General features: G+C 43.4%; 2 protein-coding genes across 6 annotated transcripts in view; one reads left to right on the top strand and one right to left on the bottom strand.

The window, feature by feature from the left end:
* The window catches only part of nkain4 (sodium/potassium transporting ATPase interacting 4), a 46529-nt gene extending 29357 nt beyond the window's left edge, over positions 1-17172 (bottom strand). For 2 of the 3 annotated variants that reach the window (XM_069141150.1, XM_069141151.1), the window contains exons 1-2: positions 16773-17172; positions 73-210 (exon numbers count right to left, since the gene is read on the bottom strand). In XM_069141150.1, coding sequence (XP_068997251.1) covers positions 73-210; positions 16773-16826 — 192 coding nt within the window. In that variant the 5' untranslated portion in view covers positions 16827-17172. The remainder of the gene's footprint in view (positions 1-72; positions 211-16772) is intronic. The other variant, XM_069141152.1, reaches the window with a different exon arrangement.
* A 5352-nt stretch (positions 17173-22524) lies between these two features.
* The window catches only part of LOC138193178 (uncharacterized), a 41170-nt gene continuing 38890 nt past the window's right edge, over positions 22525-24804 (top strand). For all 3 annotated transcript variants that reach the window (XM_069141048.1, XM_069141049.1, XM_069141046.1), the window contains exon 1: positions 22525-22844. The gene's annotated coding sequence lies outside the window, so the exon portion shown is untranslated. The remainder of the gene's footprint in view (positions 22845-24804) is intronic.

Here is a 24804-nt window from a genome sequence, read left to right as displayed (position 1 = left end):
GGATTATGTGACAGACTGTACAGAGTTTCAGGTGAACTGCAAGTCAAATGGGATTTAACGGTGTGCGCTCACCGCTATAATGTAGCGCGGTCGGTACTGGATGGTGCCAAAGAGGCCGAGGATGACGATGATGATGTGGAAGAAGTTGGAGAGGATGGGGGCCCACTGGTAACCAAGGAAGTCAAAGACCTGTCTTTCTAAAGCCAACACCTATAGAGAAAGAGAGAGAGAGAGAGAGAGAGAGAGAGAGAGAGAGAGAGAGAGAGAGAGAGAGAGAGAGAGAGAGACGGGGGGAAAAAAAAGAGGAAAAATGTTATTAGGTTAACATGTACTGGAAGCAAACGACCTCTCCTGCTGCGACAGTGAACTGCCAGGAATGCTGTGGGGTTGCCAGTGCTTCATAGTCCATCCCTAGAAAAACAGCAACATACAGAGACAAACTGACAATGTGGTCATGTCCTGGAGGGAGATGATCAAATACTGTGTGATAATGAAATAAAATTAAAATAAAAAGTCTGCCCTTCTCAACATAAACTCTCTGGTTTATTGAGGACAGTACGTGTTCACCTCAGCGCAACGGATCGCAACGATCCTATACGTTGAGCTGCTGGACATGAACAGCATGAGTGTTTAGCCCCCAACGGTGGGAGCGCCCAGAGGTGAAGAAGAGGAGTTTTAGAGAATAAACAATAACAGATTTATTGGTTCAACCCCTGCTGAGCCTAAAGAGGAGATCACTATTTCCAACCTTCCTGCCAACGGCTGACAAGAAGGAGAATGCTCTGGGAACTTTATGGGAGGTGAGGCCCTTCCTTAGTAATACCACTGCAGAGAGCTTAGGCACTTAATAAAATATGTGCTCACATACAGCGCGTAAAAGGTGCGCATGCACACAAACATTGAAGCAAAGTTAAACCTTCTACAATGAAAAGGCAAATTCCAGAGTTTTCCCAGAGCCGGCTCACCCTTCCCACTCCCATGTCGAAACTGGTTTCAGGCCAGTTCTTTTAACAAAAAGGTTGATTTAATCGTGATGTCCTTTTTTATCTGACTGATTCATTCTGCATGTAATTCTCTTGCTGTGAAGTACTTTGAGCTGCATTTCTTGTATGAAAGGTGCTATACAAATACAGTTTATTATTATTATTATTATTATTATTATTATTATTCATTATCCACAGATTCATTCTCTGTCTTCTTTCTTTCCACCCCAGATCTTTGTGTGCAACATTTTGGGACGCAGCAAACAAAACAAAACAAAGCAATTTGAACCTTTAAGACCGTGAGCCCCTATTTGCATCAACTCAATTAGCATGCCATTTGGGGAGGAAAATGCAGGGAGGGGGCACGAACCATTTAATTAAGATTCCTTTGCCAATCCAAATCCATTTCATTCCCAGTGTGTGGTGTGTGTGTGTGTGTGTGTGTGTGTGTGTGTGTGTGTGTGTCTCAAGCGACGATGTGTTTCGTTGTGTGTTGACATGTCATTTACAGCCAAGCGCTTGAAGATGGATGAGGGAGGGAGAAATCTCGTCTCTGCCGCAATGATAGGAATACACCACAGAGCACAGTCACGCACGCACACACACGACACACACACACACACGACACACAGCAATGGCTGCTCTTCCCAATGTAATGGAACTGTTACCAGCAACTTGATGAGACATTGTGGCAGGCAGGGGAGGGAGATGATCAAATACTGAGTGATAATTAAAAATGAACACTTCTTCGAGTAGAGGGCGAGGGGGAAAAGCTCCACAGGGAGGGTGTGAAGCCACAAAGGGGCGAGGTGAGTGAACCGCGACATCCACAAAGCTCTATCATCCTGAAGTCAAGGCATATCTCTGCAATCAAAAGATAAAGCCTTTCAACTCTCTTTAAAATCGGAGGGAAAGAAAAGGCGGGATGATGGTTAGGAAGCAAAACTGGGATGGATGGAGAGAAAATGGTGAAAAAGAAAATGTGGCAAAAACAGTGAGGGATGAGAAAAAAAATTAGAAAGAGAATCACCAACGACATATGCTAACGTAAATCCACTGGAGGTCCATCCCTCCTAATAACCTCTGTCTATCCCCCTGGATAAAGAAAGGACTGCAGGAAATGAATAAAGCCAAGAGTCATACATCTTCTGGTGAGCTCTGGGTCATGGTTAGAGAGCTCAATAAAACTCATGCAGCAGGACGACAGCGAAGATGAGATGCAGCCTGGCCGTAGTTAATTTGGGTGGGTGGGGGGGTTGGTCTCAAGGCCGGACCCTTTTAAACTGACAACATTTGTGGAGTTATAACTCAGCTATGACTTTTAGATGCATCCTCGCACAAACATCTGTATTGGTCCCATATAATTTCATGTAGACATCAATCAAATGTTAATGAGAATCAAGCACAATGCCTCCATCAAATTGTCTTACCGTAACAGAGGCGGTTTTACACCTAAAAGCAAAGAGTCAGCAAGTCGGCCAAAAATTCGTTCAAAGGTCTTGCTGTAAAGCAACTTTTAAATCTGCAATCGTGATTGTGTAACAGTCAAATGAATTGGTATGTGCCGTATTGCTCGTTAGGCTCTAAGTATCACCTCTAGTTCCTCCTTCTGGGTTCCTGCTGCCAATCTTTACTCTTACTCTGCTGTATGTTGATGTCAGGTGAAGGCCTCCTTGCCAGGAAGCCCCACAGCAAAACGTTGCCACTTTTACGGTCCTTTTTCATCTGTTGACAGGAAGTTACAGCTCTAACTTTTCTTTCTGGTCTGTTTATCCAGTATTCACTTAAAGCTGTAGGTTCATTAGGTCACACAATGCAGTTTTAAACCTTCCACCACATAAATCTCTGTATTTCATAGTGTACAGAGTTTTAACATCTCTTGGGTAGGATATTCCCACGCTGGCCGCAAACTCAGCGTGCTTTGTGGGCAGAGCATGTGCATCAGAGACTTCCACCGGCCAATGTGGCTAACCTCTGGTTTAGCTCTACGCTAACCTGGGGATAAAACAAATCAATCATGAGGCTCTTCTACTTTAAAATTGTTATCAGATTGAATGGATTAAAGTGTTATGGTAAAAACCACAATCTATCCACTGTTTACAGCTTCTACAGTAGAGTGTAGGTTACTATGGCCATATAATGTAAGCACGTGTTGACAAGGTTTTTGTAATTGCTCCGACGGGCAGAAATTGGACACAAAAAATTCACTCTGCAGGTTTATAGTTTGTTCTGTTCTGGTCGGTTTGGCCAGGGCTTTTCCAGAAGAAACAACTCTGCTTCTACTGTATAATATGGAAATACAAATTTGAATTACCAAACAAACTGAACCCTCATATATTCTTCATCTAGTTATATGCTAATCCTCACTTCCCAGCCACTCTGGATCTTAACAATATCTGAGGGGGTCAAAGAAAAAGAAAAAGAAAAAAAAAAAGGAGAGGACCAAGGAAATAACAGGAAGGAGACAGGATGCAGTTTTATTTTGTTGAAGATGATGAAGCTGAGCACTCAGAATGTCCTCTGGTAATCTTGGTGGAAAAAAAAAAAGATCCACAGGCTTTGCAAAATCTATTTAACAGCTTTTACTCTGTTTGGCTATAAATGCAAATATCCTCAGGGTCTTATCTGGCTGTAATTGGTACAAATTTTTCCACTGCAATAATGAAAAGCTGAATAGAGCCAAGGTATTTGCAATTGTGTAACATATTTTCTTCATCTAATCAGCAAAATAAAACTGCAATGAGGTATTTAGATTTACTGTAATTCTTTAGCATGACTGTTGGATTTGTGACGTGGGAAGCTTAAAAATCGCTCACTCTTTTCAGATTTTTAATCAAACACTCAATCCCGCTCACAATTGTGAAAACATTTTCCCGAGACGCATAGTTTGTCCTTCGTGAACACGCATTCCGGCATGGCCCGTTGCCCTAATGCAGGACAACAGTCACGTTAATAAGCATAAACCTCCATCCGTCCATCCGTGATGTATTCATGACACACAGCTATGGACCCTTTCCCTGAAACATTTCCACCAGTCATTGAATAAAAGATGTGTATGAGCATGAGGGATGTGCGTGGTGTGTGTTCTCTCCTCTGAGATGCTGCAGTAAACCTATCACGTATGCTGCTAACGCAATAATCCACCAAGATGACAACAATCAATCAGGATAGAGAGGCTTCTGCCTACCCAGTGGACATGCGCGCACGCGCACACACACACACACACACACACACACACACACACACACACACACACACACACACACACACACACACACACACACACACACAACCCATGTGGCACAATTAGCCCACAATTCATAGGAAGCAGGTTACTGGAGAGTGGAGTGGAATTTGATCAAAAGATACCGATGCTCTTCCAGGAACAGCGAACCGGCTGCATAACGGCCCGTAAAAGCCTTCCACCGACCTCCTGCGAGAATAAATGACTCCCTCCATGGGTGATGGAATCTCTTAGCGTGCATTTTGGTTTTGGGTGTGTATATGTGGAGAAGCATGTTGCCCACGCATACCACTCCTCCCACCATAAATACTGAGCAATTAGGGGACGGGTACGACAGCGAGATGCAACAAGCCCCTCTTGCACCTCTTCTACTGCCCATCCTTCCTTCCATTTGGTATTTTTTTTTTTATTTTTTTATCTCTATTTCTAGCTCTCTGAAACCATCAATTACTCCATACTTTAGCCATGTGATGCCAGATTAGGATCACAGAGCTCAGTCACACTGCTTCTGTCGGATGATGTGAGCCGGGTGCATATACTCAGTCTCTAGAGGTGGGCATTGAAAGAGCAAACACAAACAGAGGGATGACGAACACACAAAGTGGACGCAGTCTTGCGCTATAATCCTTCCTTTCCTCTACATGGAAATAGCCAAAAATATCAAAGCCCCAAAAACATTTCAATCATCGCCACCTTCTTTAACATGCCATGAAGTAGAGGAGAGGGAAGTAAGCCACACGCAAGAGTGATGAGAGGATCAGAGTGAACGTATTGGAGAGGGGAATAAAAACGTTTGATCTGCATCGTTTGAGAGCTAATTAAGACGTGCGTGTGTGCTCGAGATAAGTGGCTGAAATGCATGAAAAACAGTTTGCTTAGACTAACCAGCGAAGCGGGATTTCAGACAGACCTACACATGTGGCAGGCCGTCTTGACGTTGTTTATGATTAAAAGCTCGACTGTGTTGCCATGAGTTGCCGATATGCAGAAGTAGGACACATTTCTGGTAAGGAGTTAGGTGTAATGCTCCTCCCCACCCCCGCCGCCCCCACTCTCTTCCCCCCTCGAGGCAGTGGACAGAGGTGACTGGTGGCCCTCTCATTTCCTCAGCTCCCCTCCACCTTAGCCTCCAGATACTATAAATCACGTCAGTGTCTCTCTTTCTGTGTGCGTCCTCTGCGAAATGTCCTCTGATAACATGTTAGTAGATGTGTCATCAGGATGTGTGTGAGCGTCTGTGTGTGCCATTCTGTGTGACTTAAGGCTGCATGAGTCAGTCTCCTCTGTGTTCAAGCGTATCACTCTGACTCAGACGGTCGGGCAGGAGGACGACACTGACGAGTGCCAGGAGATGCGAGGGGTGAATTAAAGACAACTCCTACTTATTCCTCTATCTCCTGCTTTTTTATCCCAGTGCTTCACTGATGAGTTGATTTTACTTGCATATTGAAACACATTGGCCGATAAGGCCGAGCCTGATAAAATAAGACTCAACAGGGGCAATTCGTGCCCGTCTTGCTCTCTAACTGGTACTTTATAGCCTGCTGGGACGCACCAGGGATAAAGACATGTCAGGGCAAAGCACGGTACGTTATAAAAAGCCAGCCAGTCTCTGATTCATGCTTGTCTCTTTTACTCTATTATAATTTCGGGGGATTTTCCTCTCTGAATACAAAAATAACCGAACAGTAATTCCAGTTCTGTGAGTAAATCTTTTAAATCGCGGTTCCCAATTTAGATGTTGAAATTCTCCCCCAAAGTACATAACAAGTCTGAGGGCTCAGGGGACAAAGACGTTCGAGTCAGATTCACCGCTTGCTCCTCCGTAGCTCGTCCAAATATGGTCACTTCTGGCTCAAAAATAGCAAGATGACCTCGAGGCTTTTAAATGGCGGTTCACAAACCAATGGGTGACGTCAATGTTGGTTGCCGCTTGTTCAAAAAGCAACAGCTCCTTTCGCGAAATACACAAAGTCAACATGGTATCATTAGCTAAATTTACTCCTTCAGATCAATTTTCTGGGGGTTGAATATTTCCATAATTTGTTACATATTAGGTTTTAGTGACATGCCTGGGATGCCGTCAGGTTGCTGGTATTAGCGAGTGGGCATAGTGTCAAAATGGGACTCAAAACTCTTCACAACAGCAGTTCACAAACCAATGGGTGGGTTGCTGCCTGGTCTAGTCTAATTATTTCTAATCAGGACGGGTAGTCTTGTTTTATTGCCACAAATCTGGAGTCTGTGTCAATATGTCTAAAATGTGACTTCAATGGATCCAAGAAGACACACTATCAGCTTTGATCAAGTGGTTTGGGTTACAAACATACTGACAGAGCTGCTGTTACTCCAAGAAACGACTTAAATGCTCTATTCTAAAAATTTAACGAGAAAGACAGTAACAGAGACGAGCCATGAATAAGTGGCTGCCTGGCTTCTTTTTTTATTATTATTAATGTGCCAAGCTTTGCCCTGGCTTGTCTTTACTCTGTGACTCCCAGCAGGCAGTAAAAGTACTTCTCAAAAACTTTTTCCAATCCGATTTTTCACCTCTCGCCTGGGTAAAGTTATTATACTGTGGTGCCTGCCTGGTCCTTGTGTAACTGTGTAACTAATGGTGCCAATCTCAGTATGTGTGTGATGGGATGTGTGCATGTGGGGGGCTTTCATTGGGGGCATGCAGAGTTGGATAGATAGATAGCCCTTGGTGGTACCCGGTCTAGCAGTGCTGAGACGGGGATTAAGAGGTGGGGTGCTCTCATAAAGCACTTTCTTCTTCACCGTTTGAAATATGGTCTGCAGAGTGAAACACACAGCTGCGAGTCCCTTTAAGTACCACTTGCTTTGGGTGGCCGTTCCAAACAGACACTGAGGGAAGTGGTGTTTGTAGCAGAGTTTTTTTGGGCGAAGTGGCTATTTAAAGCCTATATGAATCAAACGGCTCTCTGTTTAAGATGAAATATGTTAAACCGCCAGCGCTCTTAGTGCTAATGGCATGCTAATCTGTCAGTGCTATTGGGAACACACAAATCCGCCCCACTGAAAGTAACACCATGAAAGCCGGTGCTTTGAACCAACTCTCCCCCTGGACTCTGACAGACTACTCTTAACTTCTCATTTGTGTGGTCTGTCCTGTGTTGTATGTTTTCGTTGTTACAGTTGCGTTAGGATCAAACTATTAACATCCTTTCATCCTTCCTTCTCAGTTCATGTTCAGATCAATTGAGTCCTTGATCGCTCTAATCTGTTGACTGGCCGTGTCTGGGGTTAAAGTTGTCACTTTGATTTATTTATTTCTCTCTCTCTCTCTCTCTCTCTCTCTCTCTCTCTCTCTCTCTCTCTCTCTCTTTCTCTCTTTCTTTCTTTCTTTCTTTCTTTCTTTCTTTCTTTCTTTCTCACCAACTGCTACCCAGACTGCTCATCCCGCATCTCTTCCCCTTTGCTTTGTCTCCATTTACTCACTTGACTTACAAATATTACAGTCCACTCTGGATATTTTAGATGAACATTACCTGTAATTTCCCTCAGATAACAGTAAAGCTAGAATACAGTCAAATAAATTCTTAACACTAGAACCATCAACAGTAGAAAATCAAACTGCAGCTCCCAAAAACTACAAATGCAGCAACGCAGGTACTTACATCATTCAAAGCCATAAAAAAAACACCCCACCCCCTTTCTAAGTCTAAGTCTTATTTTTCAGTTTTCTTATAGTCTCAACTGCCGAAAAGCTTCTCCAGTATTTAGTCCCTCTGTAAATAAAATAAAATATTAGATCCCATCAAAAATATCCCCTCGTTGCAATTATATACCAACATGTGCTGAGGTACATTTATTAGGATGCATTCGAGCACATATGGCAGCCACGCTCTATTAACTACATCAATAGGATTGCCACAGTTGAGCTGTGATGTGCGAGTTACCCGTGTTAACAGGGTAGCTCAGAGGATAATATCTACATGTGTAAAGGAGCATTTGATGAATTCCAATAACTGGAACATTAAATAGAAATGTTTTTCCCTTAGTCAGTTTTTTCAGGTGAGTAATGGAGCCCCACATGAAAACATCATCTACGTATACCACAATTTGAACTCTGATAATACGACACCCACACAGTCCTGAAGAAGCAGATTAGCTGAGTTTTAAGTGTCAAGTGTTAAGTGTGTTTTTAAGCCATGTTTTAATGGGCTACACTATTTATGGATAATCATTGTTTACAAGTGACATAACATGCTAATGGTTAACCTCTGTCCTATAGCTGCCAACGTCTGACTGCTGTTTTCTGATTTAGAGCCTGGATAAAACAGGACAGCAAGCATTTAGAGGATTTTAGCACAAAATTCAACAAGCTGACTTGACGATGAAGCCAGTTCACAGAGATTTGACCCAAATTTGTTGACTGTGACAGCAAACACTCTTCCTCACATGGCAGATATCTATTGTAAAATCCTTATCTGGCTCAATCTCCCTTCCTGCCTTTATCTCTCTTTCACCACTTTGCCTTCAGCCAACATTTCTCTTAAGCTTATCTGCACTAAGGTGGCAGCAATGTTTAGATTATGACAGGTTAACTGAGATTTTACTGCATCATCTTGAAGGGAAATACAGAAGCAGTGCACGTTATGATTTCAGCCTCAGCCCAGGGGATTAATGTCAGCTGTGAGGTTTAGTCTGCTTTTTCTTGTGGCTCCAAACTTTGTTTGTTGTGTGGGTGTCATATGGAAAATGAGAGATGGCAGCAGACAGACAAACAAAACATATGAGGTAAAAATGTTCATTTACAAATACAAAATCAGAGTAGAGCACACACAGACAGATATTTTGGTTTCTCAGGGGAGCCGACAGACAAATAGCAGGGAAAGAATACAGCGATGGATAAAACACACCAACAATAGATAGGATGGAAGAAAAGTGATGAAATGAGAGCAGCTTAAACCAGCCAATCCTCTCCCCACTTCTGCTTCATCATGTCCCAGATTTAACAAAGAGCTGTTTAGGTTTCGCCCCAATTAACAAGTAGGCAATTTAGCTGCGACAGAGAAAATTCCCATCAAGAATATGCAGTCAAAAACGGCAAACAGCTGTCAGCAGTTTGCTCCCTCCAGCTCTACTTTCCATAATTGAGTCAGTAATGTTGCTCTTTTCATCATAATACCATCACTCTTAATCTTTTAGCCACCACAGAGGAAGTGAAGACTGTGTGCATCCCTGCCGGCCAGCCATTTGATCACGCAGCACAATTAGAGCAAAAACATCCGTGAAGTCATCAACCGCTTGTAAAACAAGGACTGAACGTCAAAAGCTGTGGTGAAAGTTTTAGCGAGATTAATATGCATCGCAGTCATTCAGCTCAATGTGATCTGTCAAGATATTCATCCCAGCTGTGGTGCTCCCAAAGCAATTTATTTGCCGCCACACTGTAACAAATGACACCACTGGAACTGTTGGAATGGAAAGAGAGAAATGGGCTTGCAAATAGTTCTAGTTTTATCTCCATTATAGCTTAATATTGCAATGTCACTGATGTGGAACACACACACGCAGACACACTAACGCAAGCCTGTGAATGGATGGGTACATGCACAGGCTCACATTCGCCAGCCCAAGGTTTTCACTATAACCACATAATTAATGGTCTGTTAAATTGAAGACATTAAAATGGTGAACAGTTGTAAAAAGGGCCACGAGGGACAAAGAGGAGATGGGTTTTCCACGAACACACATATTATTATAAACCAACATGCGCACAGCAGAGTCAGTGACCTGAAACTTTGGCGAAGGTCGACAAAGGGAAACAAGGTTCCCCACCTTTTCTCGATTATTATCATGACTGCTTTAATCTGTTAAAACGTTTTTTTTTTTCAGACTGAAGTGGAAGAAAAGCACATTTCAGATAAAGTTGGTGCCAAACAACCTACTGAGCTGCATCTGACTGATTGCTATGTTGCATTTAGGGTGGGTCGTTTTTGCGGTGAGGTTAAAGGCTATACATGTACGTTGAGCTATCTTTAGCGTGACAGTTGTGCTGAGAGCAGGATGTGTACTGAGCCCCATGCTCTTGGGAAGCTAGCCCCGAGAGGTCTCCTTTTGACAAGCTGTTTTTTTTTTTTTTATTACCTGCAGGCTCTCCAGCATCTTATTGTATACGTGCAGGTTTCCGTGGTAACGCTGCACCAGAAAGCGGGCGGGATATGGAAAGAACAAGAGCGAGAGGAGGAAAAAGGGAAAGGGAAACAGAGATCTCAGGTCTCCAGGGTCATACTCATAATTGGCCCAGAGTGCAAGGTCGAACCCTTCCCCCCCTTTTTTTCTCTCTCTGCATCTCTCCACCTTGTATCTGCATCTCCCCCCAAATCTCCAGTGGCTCTGGCCCCGCCGATAAATCAGATGGTAATCAATAATTCAAACATATTCCAACCTGCGATCCCAGCAGGGGGAGAAAATGAGGAGGAGTGAGGGAGGAGTAAAAACAGAATTGGGGAAAAAGGAGATAACACACAGCCTTATTGTGTTTCCACAAAGAACACATTTTAAAGCTGGGCAATGAATCGTCATTACACATTCAAACAGTGTTTCCCATCTCTCTGCACCCACGTGACATGAAGCACGTAGGTGAGATGATGACACACCGGAGCGCCAAAAAAGTCGGAGATGTGAGTTTGAATGTATTACGGAGTCACCTTGCCCTCTGACTCAATGTTAACTGTTGTTTAATCAACTTTTTGTGATGGGGCCCGGGAAGCTCAGGCCAAGCATGACCTGTCAGGGTGTGCTCTTCTGTGGATGAAGGCTGCTCAGGCATAGCAATCAACACAGCCCGGGTCAAGACCACAATCACCACTGAACACCGGGGGTCTATTTGACAGAACAAGCACAGCACTTACACACACATACTATAACTAATTCTGCTGACCAGCATGACCTTCAAAAACGAAAAGAAGAAATGAATAAGGACTCAAAGACAATTTAAGATAAGGTTAAGACCTTCATTTTTTTTTAAATCAGGTGAAATATTGGAGCTTCTGAGGCCCACAATCACACACTGTTACAACCTTCACCCCTACATTTTCAATACAACATCTCAAAAAAGAATACAAATGAAGCAAGCATGTCAAGTCTCCCTTAAAACGACTAGAAGCTGATTTTATATTTTATCCTAAAGCAGAGTCCTTTTTAGCAGGGTTTAACTGGCTTTTCTCCTTTTGTCTTAACAGCAATTTGTAATGAATTAATTGAACTAGGTTTTTATGACAAGAAACAAAGTTTCTACCAATTATCAGGCCCCTAGATATTTTAAGCTGTTGAACCATATCAGCCACCAGGCTTCAGCTGGATTACTAAAGTGTCTGTGCAAGCTGCTGAGGCAGTGCCTTGGAGACATGATAGGAATTTAGTGAGCTAATATCACTTCAACTGATTTTACTGCTTCGTTTTCCATTAAATATTTACTGAGACTATCGGTTGTGTTTTTTTGTCCTCCCAACTGCAGTAAATGTAGATTTAGCTAACAAAGCATTGTTAGTGAAGATGCAGCATGTTAGTAGCCTGGAATTACCAGACCCAAATTCACTGAGTGAATAGAAGTCTCCAGCAGCACCCCAGTCCCTAATGGGCGAAGCTCTCCGGGAAGATAGAAGGTATTGGAACAGCCTTTAACCAATCAGCACTGAACACCATATACAATATGTTGTGTGGCAGAACTCTACCATTGTTTGCGACTACCTTAATGTCATCGCACTCCCCCGCTGATTGGTCCGCCCTTCAGAGTGTCTGAGAAATCCTTCATGCGAACAGGGTTTCCAAACTATAATCACGGCGAAGACTGCAGCCATGAACAACAAGGGGGCAGAGCGGGACTAGAGTGCTGGTACCCCATGTCGAAGCAGTTTTTGCACCACTAAATTATATTAAAAAAAAAAAAAAAAATAGGGGTCGGGCTCTAATTACAATATACGGCCCCAGTCAACATCTGGCAAGCATAGCCATCAATGTGTATCCCTTGTACCTTAACAGTGATAACGTTTCAAAGGCCTAAGCCCATACTGGCATAGCTCTATTTAATCTAAATTACCGGAGCAGCCAACACAAACACTGCTCCCGGTATTCAGTGAATACACCCAGTTTATGGGAGTCCTTCTCTGTATAGCAAGCTGTGTCTAATACAGACAACATTTTGTTTCTGCATGGATAATTCAGATAGAGATGCTACCTCAGCCTGCCACCATCTGTGCAAGCAAAAGCAAATAGTAAAAAAAAAAAAAAAAAAAAAAAAAAAAAAAATGCTTTTGTGCCCCCAGTGATATGAATCACAGTCCAGGGAAGCTTTATGAAAACTTAATAGCAGGCCCAAAGAGGCAAAGACAAAGAAAACGTTACGGGGAGAGAGAGAGAGAGAGAGAGAGAGAGAGAGAGAGAGAGAGAGAGAAGCTGCGACCATCCACTCTATTCCTGCTGGCCCATCTCCTCCATCAACCTGGCAGTGCCAAGGAAATACAGTTCATTATCATTGATCACACTCGACTCCAGGCTCACACGGGCACTCTAAAGAAGTTACACACATATACTCAACAAGGCAACCGCCAAACAAGTTACCCCGAACAGATGCCTGAAGCATCTGTAGCTGGTAAAATTTAAATATTCAAGCTTTTGCCAAGAACAGCTTTTACGTTTCTGTTGTAACCAGGTTTTGATACATCGTCTCTACTGGAAACTGGCAGGGCACAAGAGGACTATGCGGTAGCGGTAACACTCACACAATGTAGTGCAGTGTTTCCAGATGCAGTAACCATTCTTAATTACAGCGGTGTGATGCATTAATATCAAAGCTAAGGGCGAAGACCTTGGGCGTTTGCGCGTGTCTGTAACCACACATGCACACGTCGATTGGTGAGGAGAGGGAAACAGTATGTTGATAGACATCCAGCGTCCCTAAGCTCATGCATATTAAAAAAGGAAATGTGAATGTTAGTGCCGCTATAAAGCAAATGAGCTGAAGTGAGGAAAAAAAACAAAACCTAAATCCTTTGTAATATGTGGGAGATGACGTGATGCCTGCCAAGGGATAACGTCGCGCTTGTAGAGGGAGTTCTCCTCAGGATGAGGCGCGCTGCTTTTCCGCTAAAACTTTCTTGGAAGCACTTTTGTTGAACCCGGTCGTTCTTCTCTGAAACCTCCACTACAAAGTTAGTATATTCTCCAGCTATGGCATCAAAAGAGTAAAGGAAAAGTGGGCAGTGTGATGCAATACATTACACACACATACACACTCACACGGAGCTTGTGAGCAGTCTGAATGTTGTGTTTTAAGGGGGAAGATCAGGCAAAACTTGCAGATCTCCCCTGCCTCTGTACTGCGACTCACTGCATTGAAAGCACTTTGTTCTGCATATAAGCACAAATCACGGTGTCACTTTGACAACGTGGACACATTTTTCTTCTCGGCGCCTGTGATCAAATAAAAAAACAAAAAACAAAAAAAACATCCAGCTCCTTCCTTCGTTTCTCGCATCTTGTCAGAGGCCAAGAAAACGGCACTTCCTCCGCTTCTGCACAGGCTGTGATCTTTACCCATCACTGGACCTAATAACCTACAACTCGGTTCAGAATGTGCAGCTGTGACTGGGTGTGTCTGATTTTCAAAGTGGGGGGTGGGGGGGATAGTGCCTGTGCGCCTGTGGGGTTGCATCCGTCAGTGCTGCCGGCACGGTTATGGCCAGGCATTTCCAGGGTCAATATTGTGAGCTCATTACCCTTGTTCAGTGTGCTTGTGCCCGTCTGCCCTTTCCTGAAAAACCACCATGACCACTGAAGAGGCCTCCTTCATCTATCAGCGAGCGTCCACAATAACCATCAGCTCCATTGAGGACAGCGTCCTCGTCACGGCCAGTTGCTGACAATTCACAATGCGTCTAGACCGGGTCCCGCCTCTGACCAATGGAAACGCTTCCCTGCCAGGTCAACTTTAGGTCAACACCTCAAACAACCAAACATTTGAGACAAAAAAACGATCTCGCCTGTTTCTCAGAGTACAAACAAATCATTACACAGACAAGGGCTTCCTGCCAACGCTTGCTATTCTCTGGGGCTGATCGGGGGTTCTGACAAGCATCCAGCCCTACTGTCTGGAGTAGTTAGCCTGCAAAGGGAAGAGGGAACAGAGGCGTTTCGATCAATACGGGCTCATTATCTGTTGCCTTCTGTCCCGGAGAGATGAGTCCCACCGCTCGGCCTGTTGATGAGGAAAGCGCACCACAATTCAATTAGGGGATGGCCGAGATGCCAAAAGAGGTTTGATCAAAGCACTCTGCTTCGCTAATTAGCACACACAGTGGTTCACAAGGGCTATTTTTACATCTGAGAAGCAGAGTATGTTGTTTTGTTAATGGTAGTTTTACCTTGTAATGGACTGGGAATAACCTGGCTCATTGTCAATGCATAGGTTTCAGCCAGGAAAGAGTGGGGGTCCCTTGTGCTGCTCTACACACAGGCCCACATGTATATTCATGTGGACAGGCACTCGTATGTACACACACACACACACACACACACACACACACACACACACACACACACACACACACACACACAACCCGATGACCTTTTGAAAGGTCATGCGGGGTTTAATGCGCCCCCTCTTTGCAGGTTAAACTCATCTGTGTGCAGGTGTGCGTGTTTGCGTGTGTGCTTCCCCAGACAGGAAGTGTCAGGTCATCCAGAAATAGTGCCAGGGGAAAATTAAGCCGTTTCCAGGAGTCTTCTGGGACTTTTCAGGCAGCAAGCTGACAGCTTTATAAACCTCATAACAAATGGTCGCCCTCCTTCCTCTAACGAGGCAAAAAGGTCCAACGTCTGTGAAGGAAAAACAGGTGTGCAGCTGAAGGTAGGTTCACAGCCCCCTGTATTTATTTGTGTGTGTGTGTGTGTGTGTGTGTGTGTGTGTGTGTGTGTGTGTGTGTGTGTGTGTGTGCGTGTGTGTGTGCGTGTGTGACAAGAGAGGGAGCAATACTGAAACCAGTGTCACCTAATCCATACAGATGAGAACAGACCATCTATCCAACATCCAGATTCCCCATACTTAACTGTGTGAACAACACATCTATCTGAAAGCTGAAAGATAAACAGGTGTGAAAGACAAACAGACACCTGCTCTTTTAGAAGATGAAGTGGGGAAAGGACAGGAGGATACTCCGTGGCTGTCGAAAGCCATTCAAATGACAGCAAGAAAGAACTGAAACAAATGCTGCTTTCATCTTTTTTTCCTCTGAAAAAGCATTTCAACTCAGGCAGAGGGTCATTTCAAATCTAGATTAGCATCCTCTTAAATTTGTAGCTGTATAAACATGAGACAAAGCAGTACCCAGATATCTGTAGGTACTTGGTGGTATGAAACTAGGGTTACTTTTTCAATACAATTATAGCCGATACCAGCTGTTACTTCCCATTAAAAACTGTCCTTTTTCAACTGCTCCATTTACTTTTTGAATTCCCCCATGTGTGATACAGTACATCACAACTTTCCCATTTGTCTCTTTGTCTGCAGACGATTTTATTGCTCCCTTCGTTGTTAAAAGTGGCATTTACTCAGAGGCTTACGGTGTGAGCAAGCTCGGTTTTAATGCCTTCATAAATAACATTGTCACAGCCTGTCAAGTAAACTCTACTCAGGGGTGGTGGCAAAGGGAAGCTGGCCTGTGAGTCGATGGGAAGCATCATCTGAGACGGCACAGTTACCGTCAGTAAAATGTCACAACCCACACTTCACTGATCAGAAACAGAAATGCTCCAAACTAGCTGTAAATCTCCGGGTCCGCTTCTTTTTTTCTTTTGTGGATCGACACTCCCCAAGATATGACTGTCACTTCTTGACGAACACATTCTTCATATTTTAAGATCAGAGAACGAATTCATGTATAAGTGGGTGTCTTAGATGTCTCACATCAAGAGGCAGCAGCAACTCTGGATGTTAATCTGAAAATGCAGATCGCTGATATGATGGTGACTTCATTTGAACACAGGATAGGACTTTGTTACAATATTCAGAGGAGTAAATCCACAGATTTACTGATGCACTTTCATCGGGCATCACACAACTCCAGTACTGTCTGTCGGTGTCGCTACTGCAGGCTGCTGGTGCTGCGAAGAGTTGACTTCTTTTGACCAACAGCACCATATGTTTTCCGTCACAACAGTGAATTTCAAACAACGCTGCTACTTAAAAACTAAATCTGTTAATCCACGATTAGAATTTTAAATCAAAGAAGAATTCAGCATATAATCAACACATGGGAGGGGGAGGAGGGGGGAGGAGGGGAGAGTAAGAGAGAAACGTTGTTTGAAGCATGTGCCTTGAACATATAGTGAGGATGGACTGATATTTCTTCATCACGTCCTCTTATCAGTTTTCAACATGTGATACTCAGCCTCCAACAGAAGAGAGTGCTACCCAGTTAAAACAGACCTTCGGTTGTAAAAGTAATTAAAGCGGTTTACTCTCATACTCAGAAACTTGTAAAACAAACAAAGTGCAGAAGTGCGGGTCAACTCACCAACTGTAAAGTGCAAATAAAGATGAGAGTGCATCGTCCGCTGCAGCAGCCCATTGTGTGTGTGAAAACGCGGTGACTCTTCGGAAAGGACTTGGGGAAACGAGGAGCTCTACGGTGTGCGCCGACCAGACTCAGTCCTGATCCAAGAACCGGTGTCCCATTCTCCCCTTCTGCTCCGGTGTCTCTTTGCGGGGCCGGGGGTGGGGAGGGGGTGGGGGGGGGGGGGGGAAGAGAGAGGAAGAAAAAAAAAAAAAAAAAAAAGAAGAAGAAGAAGAACAAACAGCGTTCGCTTTCTGGCTGGTCTGGATCTTGTTTGTTTGCCTGCGCTCCAGCCGGCCGGTTGCAGTTAAGGTGACTGGCTGGGAGGATGGTCGCGAGCCGGTGTGTAAAAAGGAGGAGGAGGAGGAGGTGGTGGTGGTGGGGGGAGGGGGGGAGGGGTGGGAGGTGTCGGTGGGGCAGTCAACCGGGGCTTGACTGAGGGCGTCAACTGGTCTCTGGAAGCTGTGGCAGTCGCGAAATCATGCGCTCCTTCATTCAAAAAAAATGTTTTTCACAGAAGCAATGCATTTATTGTCACCATGGCAATACATGGAATACATTTTTATTCAGCCAATTTAAAACAAAAACAAACACACACAAAAAAAAAGGTGTGTGTGCCGATTAGGGATCAATTTGAGGCAGATGTTTGTCGGGAATTGTTTAAGATTCATGCTGGTGTTTTGTTAGAAATTAATATTAGCTTCTTTTTTTTTTTTTTTTGGTTTGATGACTCTGGTATGCTCGGATGCGAAGCATGAGGAGGGACATCGGGTTAAATATACTGCTATAAAGGATGCAATTGATGGAGAGCAGGCGCCATCTAGTGACTAAATTATGACACATACTGATAAGTAAAAAAAAAAAAAAAAAAAAACTAATAATATAGGGTCATTATTCAAAATGGAAGCTAAATTTTACTCCGATGTGATCTCCCCAAATTTGCGTTAAGGCGTCTCCTTTCAAATGTAATAAAACATAGCCGATCGTTATTGGGGGCTTTTACTGTTCCTAAAATATGGCGTATTAAAATTTAGTGATCTAAACTCCTTCAAAACACTATTTTTTAATCTAATTGAGTACATTTTTCGGTTAAACTGTGATTTCTTTTTAAAGTGTACCATAGAACATTTACACACAACCTCCCCTTTTTGCCTCATCCCTCTTCTCTCTAAATCCTCTTGCCCTGTCTCCCAATTACTGACCATTACAAGACCTTTTGTTTAGCCTTTTGGGTAGCCACTGTTCGGTATGATTTATAACAGAAAAGATCTTAAAAGCAACTCGCTCCGTCACCCTCCTCCTCTTCCTCCTCTTGGAGAGCACGGAGGCAGGTCCCACCTCTCCCCTCACCAGCTTGATAAATCTTTTAAGCGTCTGCGGGCAGAATATGAGAGGGAACACTTCACATCTGATTTCATCACGCACTCCTCCGCTCTTCCCCTTTAAAGCAGCTCTCCTCTCCTCCTCCTCTCCTTCTCCTCCTCCGTCCTGCCCACCTGCGTCCAGTCAGCCCAGGAGGAGCTCCTCCCCCATCGCCGAAAATAACCTGGGGTTATTTATGGAGGCCGCAAACATGCACGAATTGGGCCTTTAGAAGCTAAAAAAAAAATTAATATATATATGTATGTGTGTGTTTTCCGTCATCAAATGGGTGACTGATGTCACCCCCCAGTCCTTTTTTTTATCATAGTAGGCCTACTTTCATGTACAAGATAAGCATTATTAGTCACACTCTCTCTAATTTGAACAGAGTATTTTAACACGTGTTGTAGCCTACAACAGGTCTATGAAGGACTTTTAAATGTCCTTTATTTTAGCCTGTAAATATTACACTTCCATTGCTGGTGAACTTGCCAGACTTGGTGAGCCTAACCTACCTATTTTGCTAGTCGTGCTAAATGTTGGCCACGAAAAACAGCACATCCAAACATGTGGGAATGTAGTGTGCAAATAATATTGACCTACTAAGCTCCATTTTGTCCCAGCGTTGCTTAATACGGACGATGTTGAGACGGTTTGTCACTTTTCAGTTCTCAAAGAGCAGATTCCCAGTGGACAGCCATGTTTGTTACCAGGAAGTAGGAGGTGGCAAATGTACATTTTCCCATTTCCCAACTGCCTGAACCCGTGAAAAAGTTGAAATGCTCACAGTTCCTATTCCGCAACTGTGCAATTCCTACTTCCTGGAGTTTGTGACGTTACAAACGACCCCTATGGGCCGACTGTCCAATCTCTTGTGTGGAAGAAAATTGAGCAGAGGGTTGCATCACTCAGAAAGGAATCAGCCAATCAGAAGAGAGGTTCATTGATAACGATGCGCCTTAAACAGACAGGCACAAAACAGACTGTTTTTGTAAGAGCTCTGAAGAGAAACTTAAGAAATGATATATACAACTACAGTGAGATCGTTTTCGGTACCTAAAACCACATAAAATACCTATATTAGATATAATATAGGCTATTATTTTGGGCAAAAGAAATCCAACTCAACAGTCAATTAATCCCTTTTTTTTCTTTATCAACAGAGTTTGCAGAGTTGTCCACTCAAGGTCACTTGCACAAGTAACACGATGTCATAAATGCAACTCAATGAAACCTAAAGATAGAGCTTTTATGAAAACAGTGACTGTGTTAAGGCTAGGTAGGCCTTGAGTTGATAATTATACTATTAATATTATCAGGATGATATATTTGCCATCTTTAGAAATGTGTTAATCTTTGCTACATTTCATTATATGAAGTATGTGGGCTTAAACCCAGTTTAGCTGCACAACCCAAGTTAGCAGGTCTAAAAAGTTATTGACAGAACGTTAAAGTGTCAAAATGCATTTACCAGTTTGTTCTTAACAGATGTCATGTTTTACTGTTACATATCAAGCCAGTAAGCACAAGAGCTACCAACAGAACACATTAGTGACTGTCCCGTACTTTTTGCATGCATGAAGCTCACTCATTCACTGCTGCATGTCTTATGAGAACACAGTTTCTGATTGTGTGCCATATGAATATGTCTGTGTGTGTATGTAGGTTGTTAGTAGGGTGGGAGAGGGTCAGACTGAGAGACGGTCAGACTGAGACAGGGTCAGATTGAGAGAGGAGAGGCGAGGCAAGGCTGAAATAAGGTCACTGTTATAGTTCTATTAGAAAGTCTTTATAGAGGCTCTCCCAGTGTTCTCATTTTTGCCCATTTTGCCCAACATCTCCTTGTCTACTCACTCTATGTGTGTGTGTGAGTGTGTGTGTGTGTGTGTGTGTGTGTGTGTGTGTGTGTGTGGGTGTGTGGGTGTGTGCGTGCGTGCGTGCGTGCATGCGTGCGTGCGTGCGTGTGAGTGCGTGAGTGTGAGTGTGTGAGTGTGAGTGTGTCCAGAGCACTTCTTTCATGACAAGTGCGGCCCTCCGGGGCTGCTGTTCTCCACAAAGACACTAATGTGAAGTGACAGGACAGCCAGTGGTGCGCTGCTCTGAGGGGACCTGCATTGTGGAGGAGACCCAAGAGTCTGGTTCATAGTGGACAACAATAGATAAAAGACCTCAAAAGGACAGGGCCTTTCTCTCTTTGAGAGCGTCTCAGGCTGTCGCTTCTAGTTCCCACTCTCTTTCTTTCTCTCTTTTTCCTTCTCCGTTTCTCTTCACACACATTTTGGCGCTCCAACACACTAGTGAAAATTCTTCATGCGGACACACACTCAACAAAAGTCTATTTCACCGTTATCCAGGAGCAATTCGTCATTTCTTAGGCAGAGACATGAGAACAAAACAGATTCTATCCATTCTCATACTCACAGCAGCCTGAACTTGATTTCCCCCAAAGATTACAGTGAAAGTAGTTTTCTTATACTAAAGGCTTACAAATGATGCCATTACCCAAGCCTGAAATACAGTATGTCACCTGGAGAACTGCCGTGTGTGCATTGGTGCTAAAATCTACTGTGGCAAACAATACATCACAAACTAACCTCAAATCATAAGCAGAATCACCTGCTCTTTACAGCTCTATTAGACATTTATCAACACAAACTAGCCTACATAGCGGCAAATTACAGCCTCCACTGGCTCTCCAACAAGCATAATAATGCTTTTTTTTTTTATTTAGGCCCATGCTCATAAAAGTTTAACATTATACATGTGCCCTTGAAGGTAGAGTCTCATCTGATTTTTCGGCACTATTTTGCCATGACGAAAGTTCTAGACTCGATGCAGAATGAATACAGAGGCTATTATGAGAAGCATGTCAATAATTTATAATGGGATTATGCTCTGATTAAGAAGCACTGGTCCCCAGCATAATGTTTGAGGAGTTGGTGTTATTTTAATGGCGGCCGCTGGGAGGCACTCTATATGAGGTCGGTTTTAATTGAATGGATGCCTTCACAGATTCGTCAATTCACATGTACGCCCGAAAATACAGGAAACAAAGCACATTTCCTTCAAAATAAATGAATTACCATTGGACGCTCCTTTACTAGTTTTAACTTGTTGCACAGCTGTACAAATGCATTTTGTGAAAGGTTTTCTTCATTCCTGTATTTGATCTGTATTTGAATTTAAAGCACTATCTTAGTAACAGTGTTAGATTTTTAAGTTGGCAAGAAGATCTCTGAACCAGAGAAGCTGGGATGTCTGGGCAGATATTATGAGGTTGATAAGATCACACACTTGATGTCTATTGGAACCACGTCCCTGGCCTACGTCCAGAAGTACATGACAACACCTGATCTATGAAAACTAAAATGATCATGAAGGGAAACTAAAAATGCATCTTCTTAAGCAAAGAATTGCTCAAAAAAGGAGTTTAACAATGAGTTTAACAAGATTATATATCACATCTAATCCATAACTCTGCTCTGTTATAGGCTATTACCCAGTATATATGTTGATAACTGAAGACCTAAGGATAGGTTTTGATCATCTGTAGGGCTCTCTGTTGTGTGGTATTTAAATGCGCCCTAAAATAGCCATTATATCACCTTTCTATAACTTAATGATCTGATATGTGCAACAGAATATCTGATAAATATGCACTTTTTTGTAAATAGTATCATGCAACTAAAAAAAGGTCCAATTTAATGAGATTTGTGTTACTGAAGGGCATGAAAACTCAAAGACATTTAGCTTAAAACATAGTAGCTAAAGTTTTGGCAGACATGTAATAATATTATAATTTTAAGGCCAGCAAAAACAGCATCACAGTCATACCTTGGTGGTGTCCTTTTCTTCCCAGATTTTCAAATGTAATCTATTATACCCCTGTTTGGTCAACAACAACTTAAGAGATGTATAGTTTTTGTTCATTGTTGCTGGTATTTGCTGTATTAATCTTTACTCATAACTAGCAATTAATTCAAAAAACGTTTGCCTTTTTCTCTGTAGCCTAAGTGTTGCCATAAATTCAGTGATATTTTTGCAACGTGAAACACACTGACATTAAACGAAGCTACTGAGTAAACTTAGTTTTTAGCTGGGTTTTTTTCTTTTTCTTTTTTTGCTATTTTGAGTTATGCCTTTTCATGCTTGCTGGTATTGAGGTTTAATTGGTTTAATTCTGAATTCAGCTTATTTCATTATTCAGCCTCTGGGATCAAACATGAATGAATTGCTACTGTTAAATGTAGTTTTATTTCGAAAGCTTTTACCGGAAGTAAAGGGTGTTATTCTGTCTGTCTTGACAGCAGATTCAGTCACATGGTGCTGCATAACCGAGAGTTGATGGAGCCAGATGAAAAAGGCAGGAGGCGAGCCCCTCCGGTTGCGCGTCAGCATCCCCTCAAATAGGAATCCGCTTCTGTCACTTCTGCCCTGCTCACTGAGAGACGGACGACAGCTGCCCTGAAACAGCGATTAAAGGCGAATATCATCTGGCATGCAGCGGGGTTTTTTCATGTGATGTCAAAGAAGAAGAGTAAGAGGAGGCTGTGAGGAGGCTGGAGCGTTGCAAAGAATGGTAGTGAGGATCAAGGCGCGCTGTCCCAGGAGAACTCATCTGAAGAGCTGGCCGTGTGAGACCGGGATGCTCCTCTAACACACCGGGGGCGTGTGAGTACACTGCATCCGATCTCTGTCTCTTTCGTTTTGCTTCTACTTTGGCGACATCTGGACAGTTTTTTTTGGACAGTTCTGAATGCATGTCCCTCTTCATCATTGCCTCTGAATTGTGCCGTACTCCTCGATCCCACCTGTCTGATCAATCATTCATAGGCTTCTTAGTAAAGTGCGCATAACCGGTTGGTCAGCGATGTGTGAAAGTCGCCTTGTTAATTTGGAAATGGTGCACTTTCAGCCTGCACGCACCCGCAACTTAATGCATGCAAGCATCAAGGTTTAATACCATGCAGTGCCTTTCAGCGGGTGATTGGGAGGTCGATCGTGTCCCTTTTAAAGTTTTGATTAGAGTGAACATGTGTTGCACAGTGCGGCCACAGTGCCACTGTAAGGCTAATTAATAAAGCCTTTGTACGGGGCTCTCCTATCACATGCACTCATCATTAATCCACTGATGGCCCGGAGGGCGTGGGTTGCTGTACGTGATGATAAGAGAGCTGCACCAGTCCTACTTACACACCAGGATTGATTAATTATGGACTCAGAACTGTTGAACTCACTCAGTGTGAGGTGAACAAGAGGAGATACTGACATATCAAACACACAACTAGTGGCCTGTAATATCAAATTGATGTCTATTTTTCATCATTCATTCGTGACATGGAGGATGATTTTTTTTTACCAAAATACATGCTTCCTGTTAAGCTACATTATTGGCTTATAATCAGGCTGTGTACCTCGGACTGGCATGATTTCTAAATGATATAGAAAACAGTATTAGTCCTTGCCGCTGCTACATATCTGATTCAGCCTGAAATGATTTTCTCACCTGTAATAAGCTCCAGAGTGAAGCGCTCGCTGTGATGATAAATGTGTGGGTGTGGGTGTGAGTGGAACTTCTACAGCAGGCTCAGTCCATGTAGATGAATGAAATCCACTTACTATGCAGCAAGGGTTCCCATCTCCAGTGTGCATGTGTGTGCGGGTGCCTATGTGTGTGTGTATTTCACCTCATTACACTCATTGTGTTGAATTAAGCAGGAGGGTCACCCCTGAGGCCCGTTCTCCTGCCTTATTGAGGAGTGATGCCCTGAATTACACTAACACTGGCACGGATTACAGAAGAGGGAGAGGCATTTCAGCTTATGTGTTCAGTCCACGACTGGTATTTAGACTGAAGCATCATGTATACAACTGTGATGTATATGTCCTGGCACAGATATGTTGGTGCATTACACAATCCCCAGCATGTAGCAGTCGCTCCCCTCTCACCCCTCTACCCACCCACCCCACTCACTCACTCACTCACAAGTGTGTTTTGTTGAGAGGTGCTTAACTCTTGGATCTCGTATATTTAGAATTTCGCGATGGAGCTCCGGCTGTGGTTCGAATCCCGGGCAATTATGTTTGCAGCCAGCCCACGCGTGCTTTGTACAGGAGCTCCTCTATTCTTGGTTGTTCTACAAACTGACGGGGAAAAAAAAGAAAGTCTCTCCCTTACAGCTTGTGTGCTGCATTTCTCCCGAGGCGTTCTCAATATTCTCCCTGTGTATGTATTAAACATCAAGCATGTCGAACTGCGAGCAAAGGGCCGAGCACTTTAAGGCAGAGTCAGCCTTCTGTTGAGGGTGACAGAACAGTCAGATGGCCCCCACAGGGCAGAGAACAATTCCTGCTGCTGATGCACCCAAGGCGACAGGACTGGAGCGCTCCTTCCTCCTCCCTCCCCACTCATCCACCCTCCATCCCATCATCCCTTCCCACCTTCATCTCACAGAAATGAAAAACACACTCTCTGCACCTGCACCGCGCTGTCTGCGCCCTTTCTGTCTTCCTTCCGTCTCCTACACTCGCATGCATGCATACCCACATTAAACATTTGCCCTCTCTTCTATAAACACACATGCAGACATGGAGTAATATTTATGAGGGGTTCTTTAGGTCATAAATTAAA

This window comes from Embiotoca jacksoni, unplaced genomic scaffold (genome assembly GCF_022577435.1).
Source record: "Embiotoca jacksoni isolate LCO1_2020_lvr unplaced genomic scaffold, fEmbJac1.0.p SCAF_9, whole genome shotgun sequence".
Taxonomy (NCBI): Eukaryota; Metazoa; Chordata; class Actinopteri; family Embiotocidae; genus Embiotoca; species Embiotoca jacksoni.
Note: the sequence above shows the minus strand (reverse complement) of the source record. Positions and strands in the feature narration are given on the sequence as shown.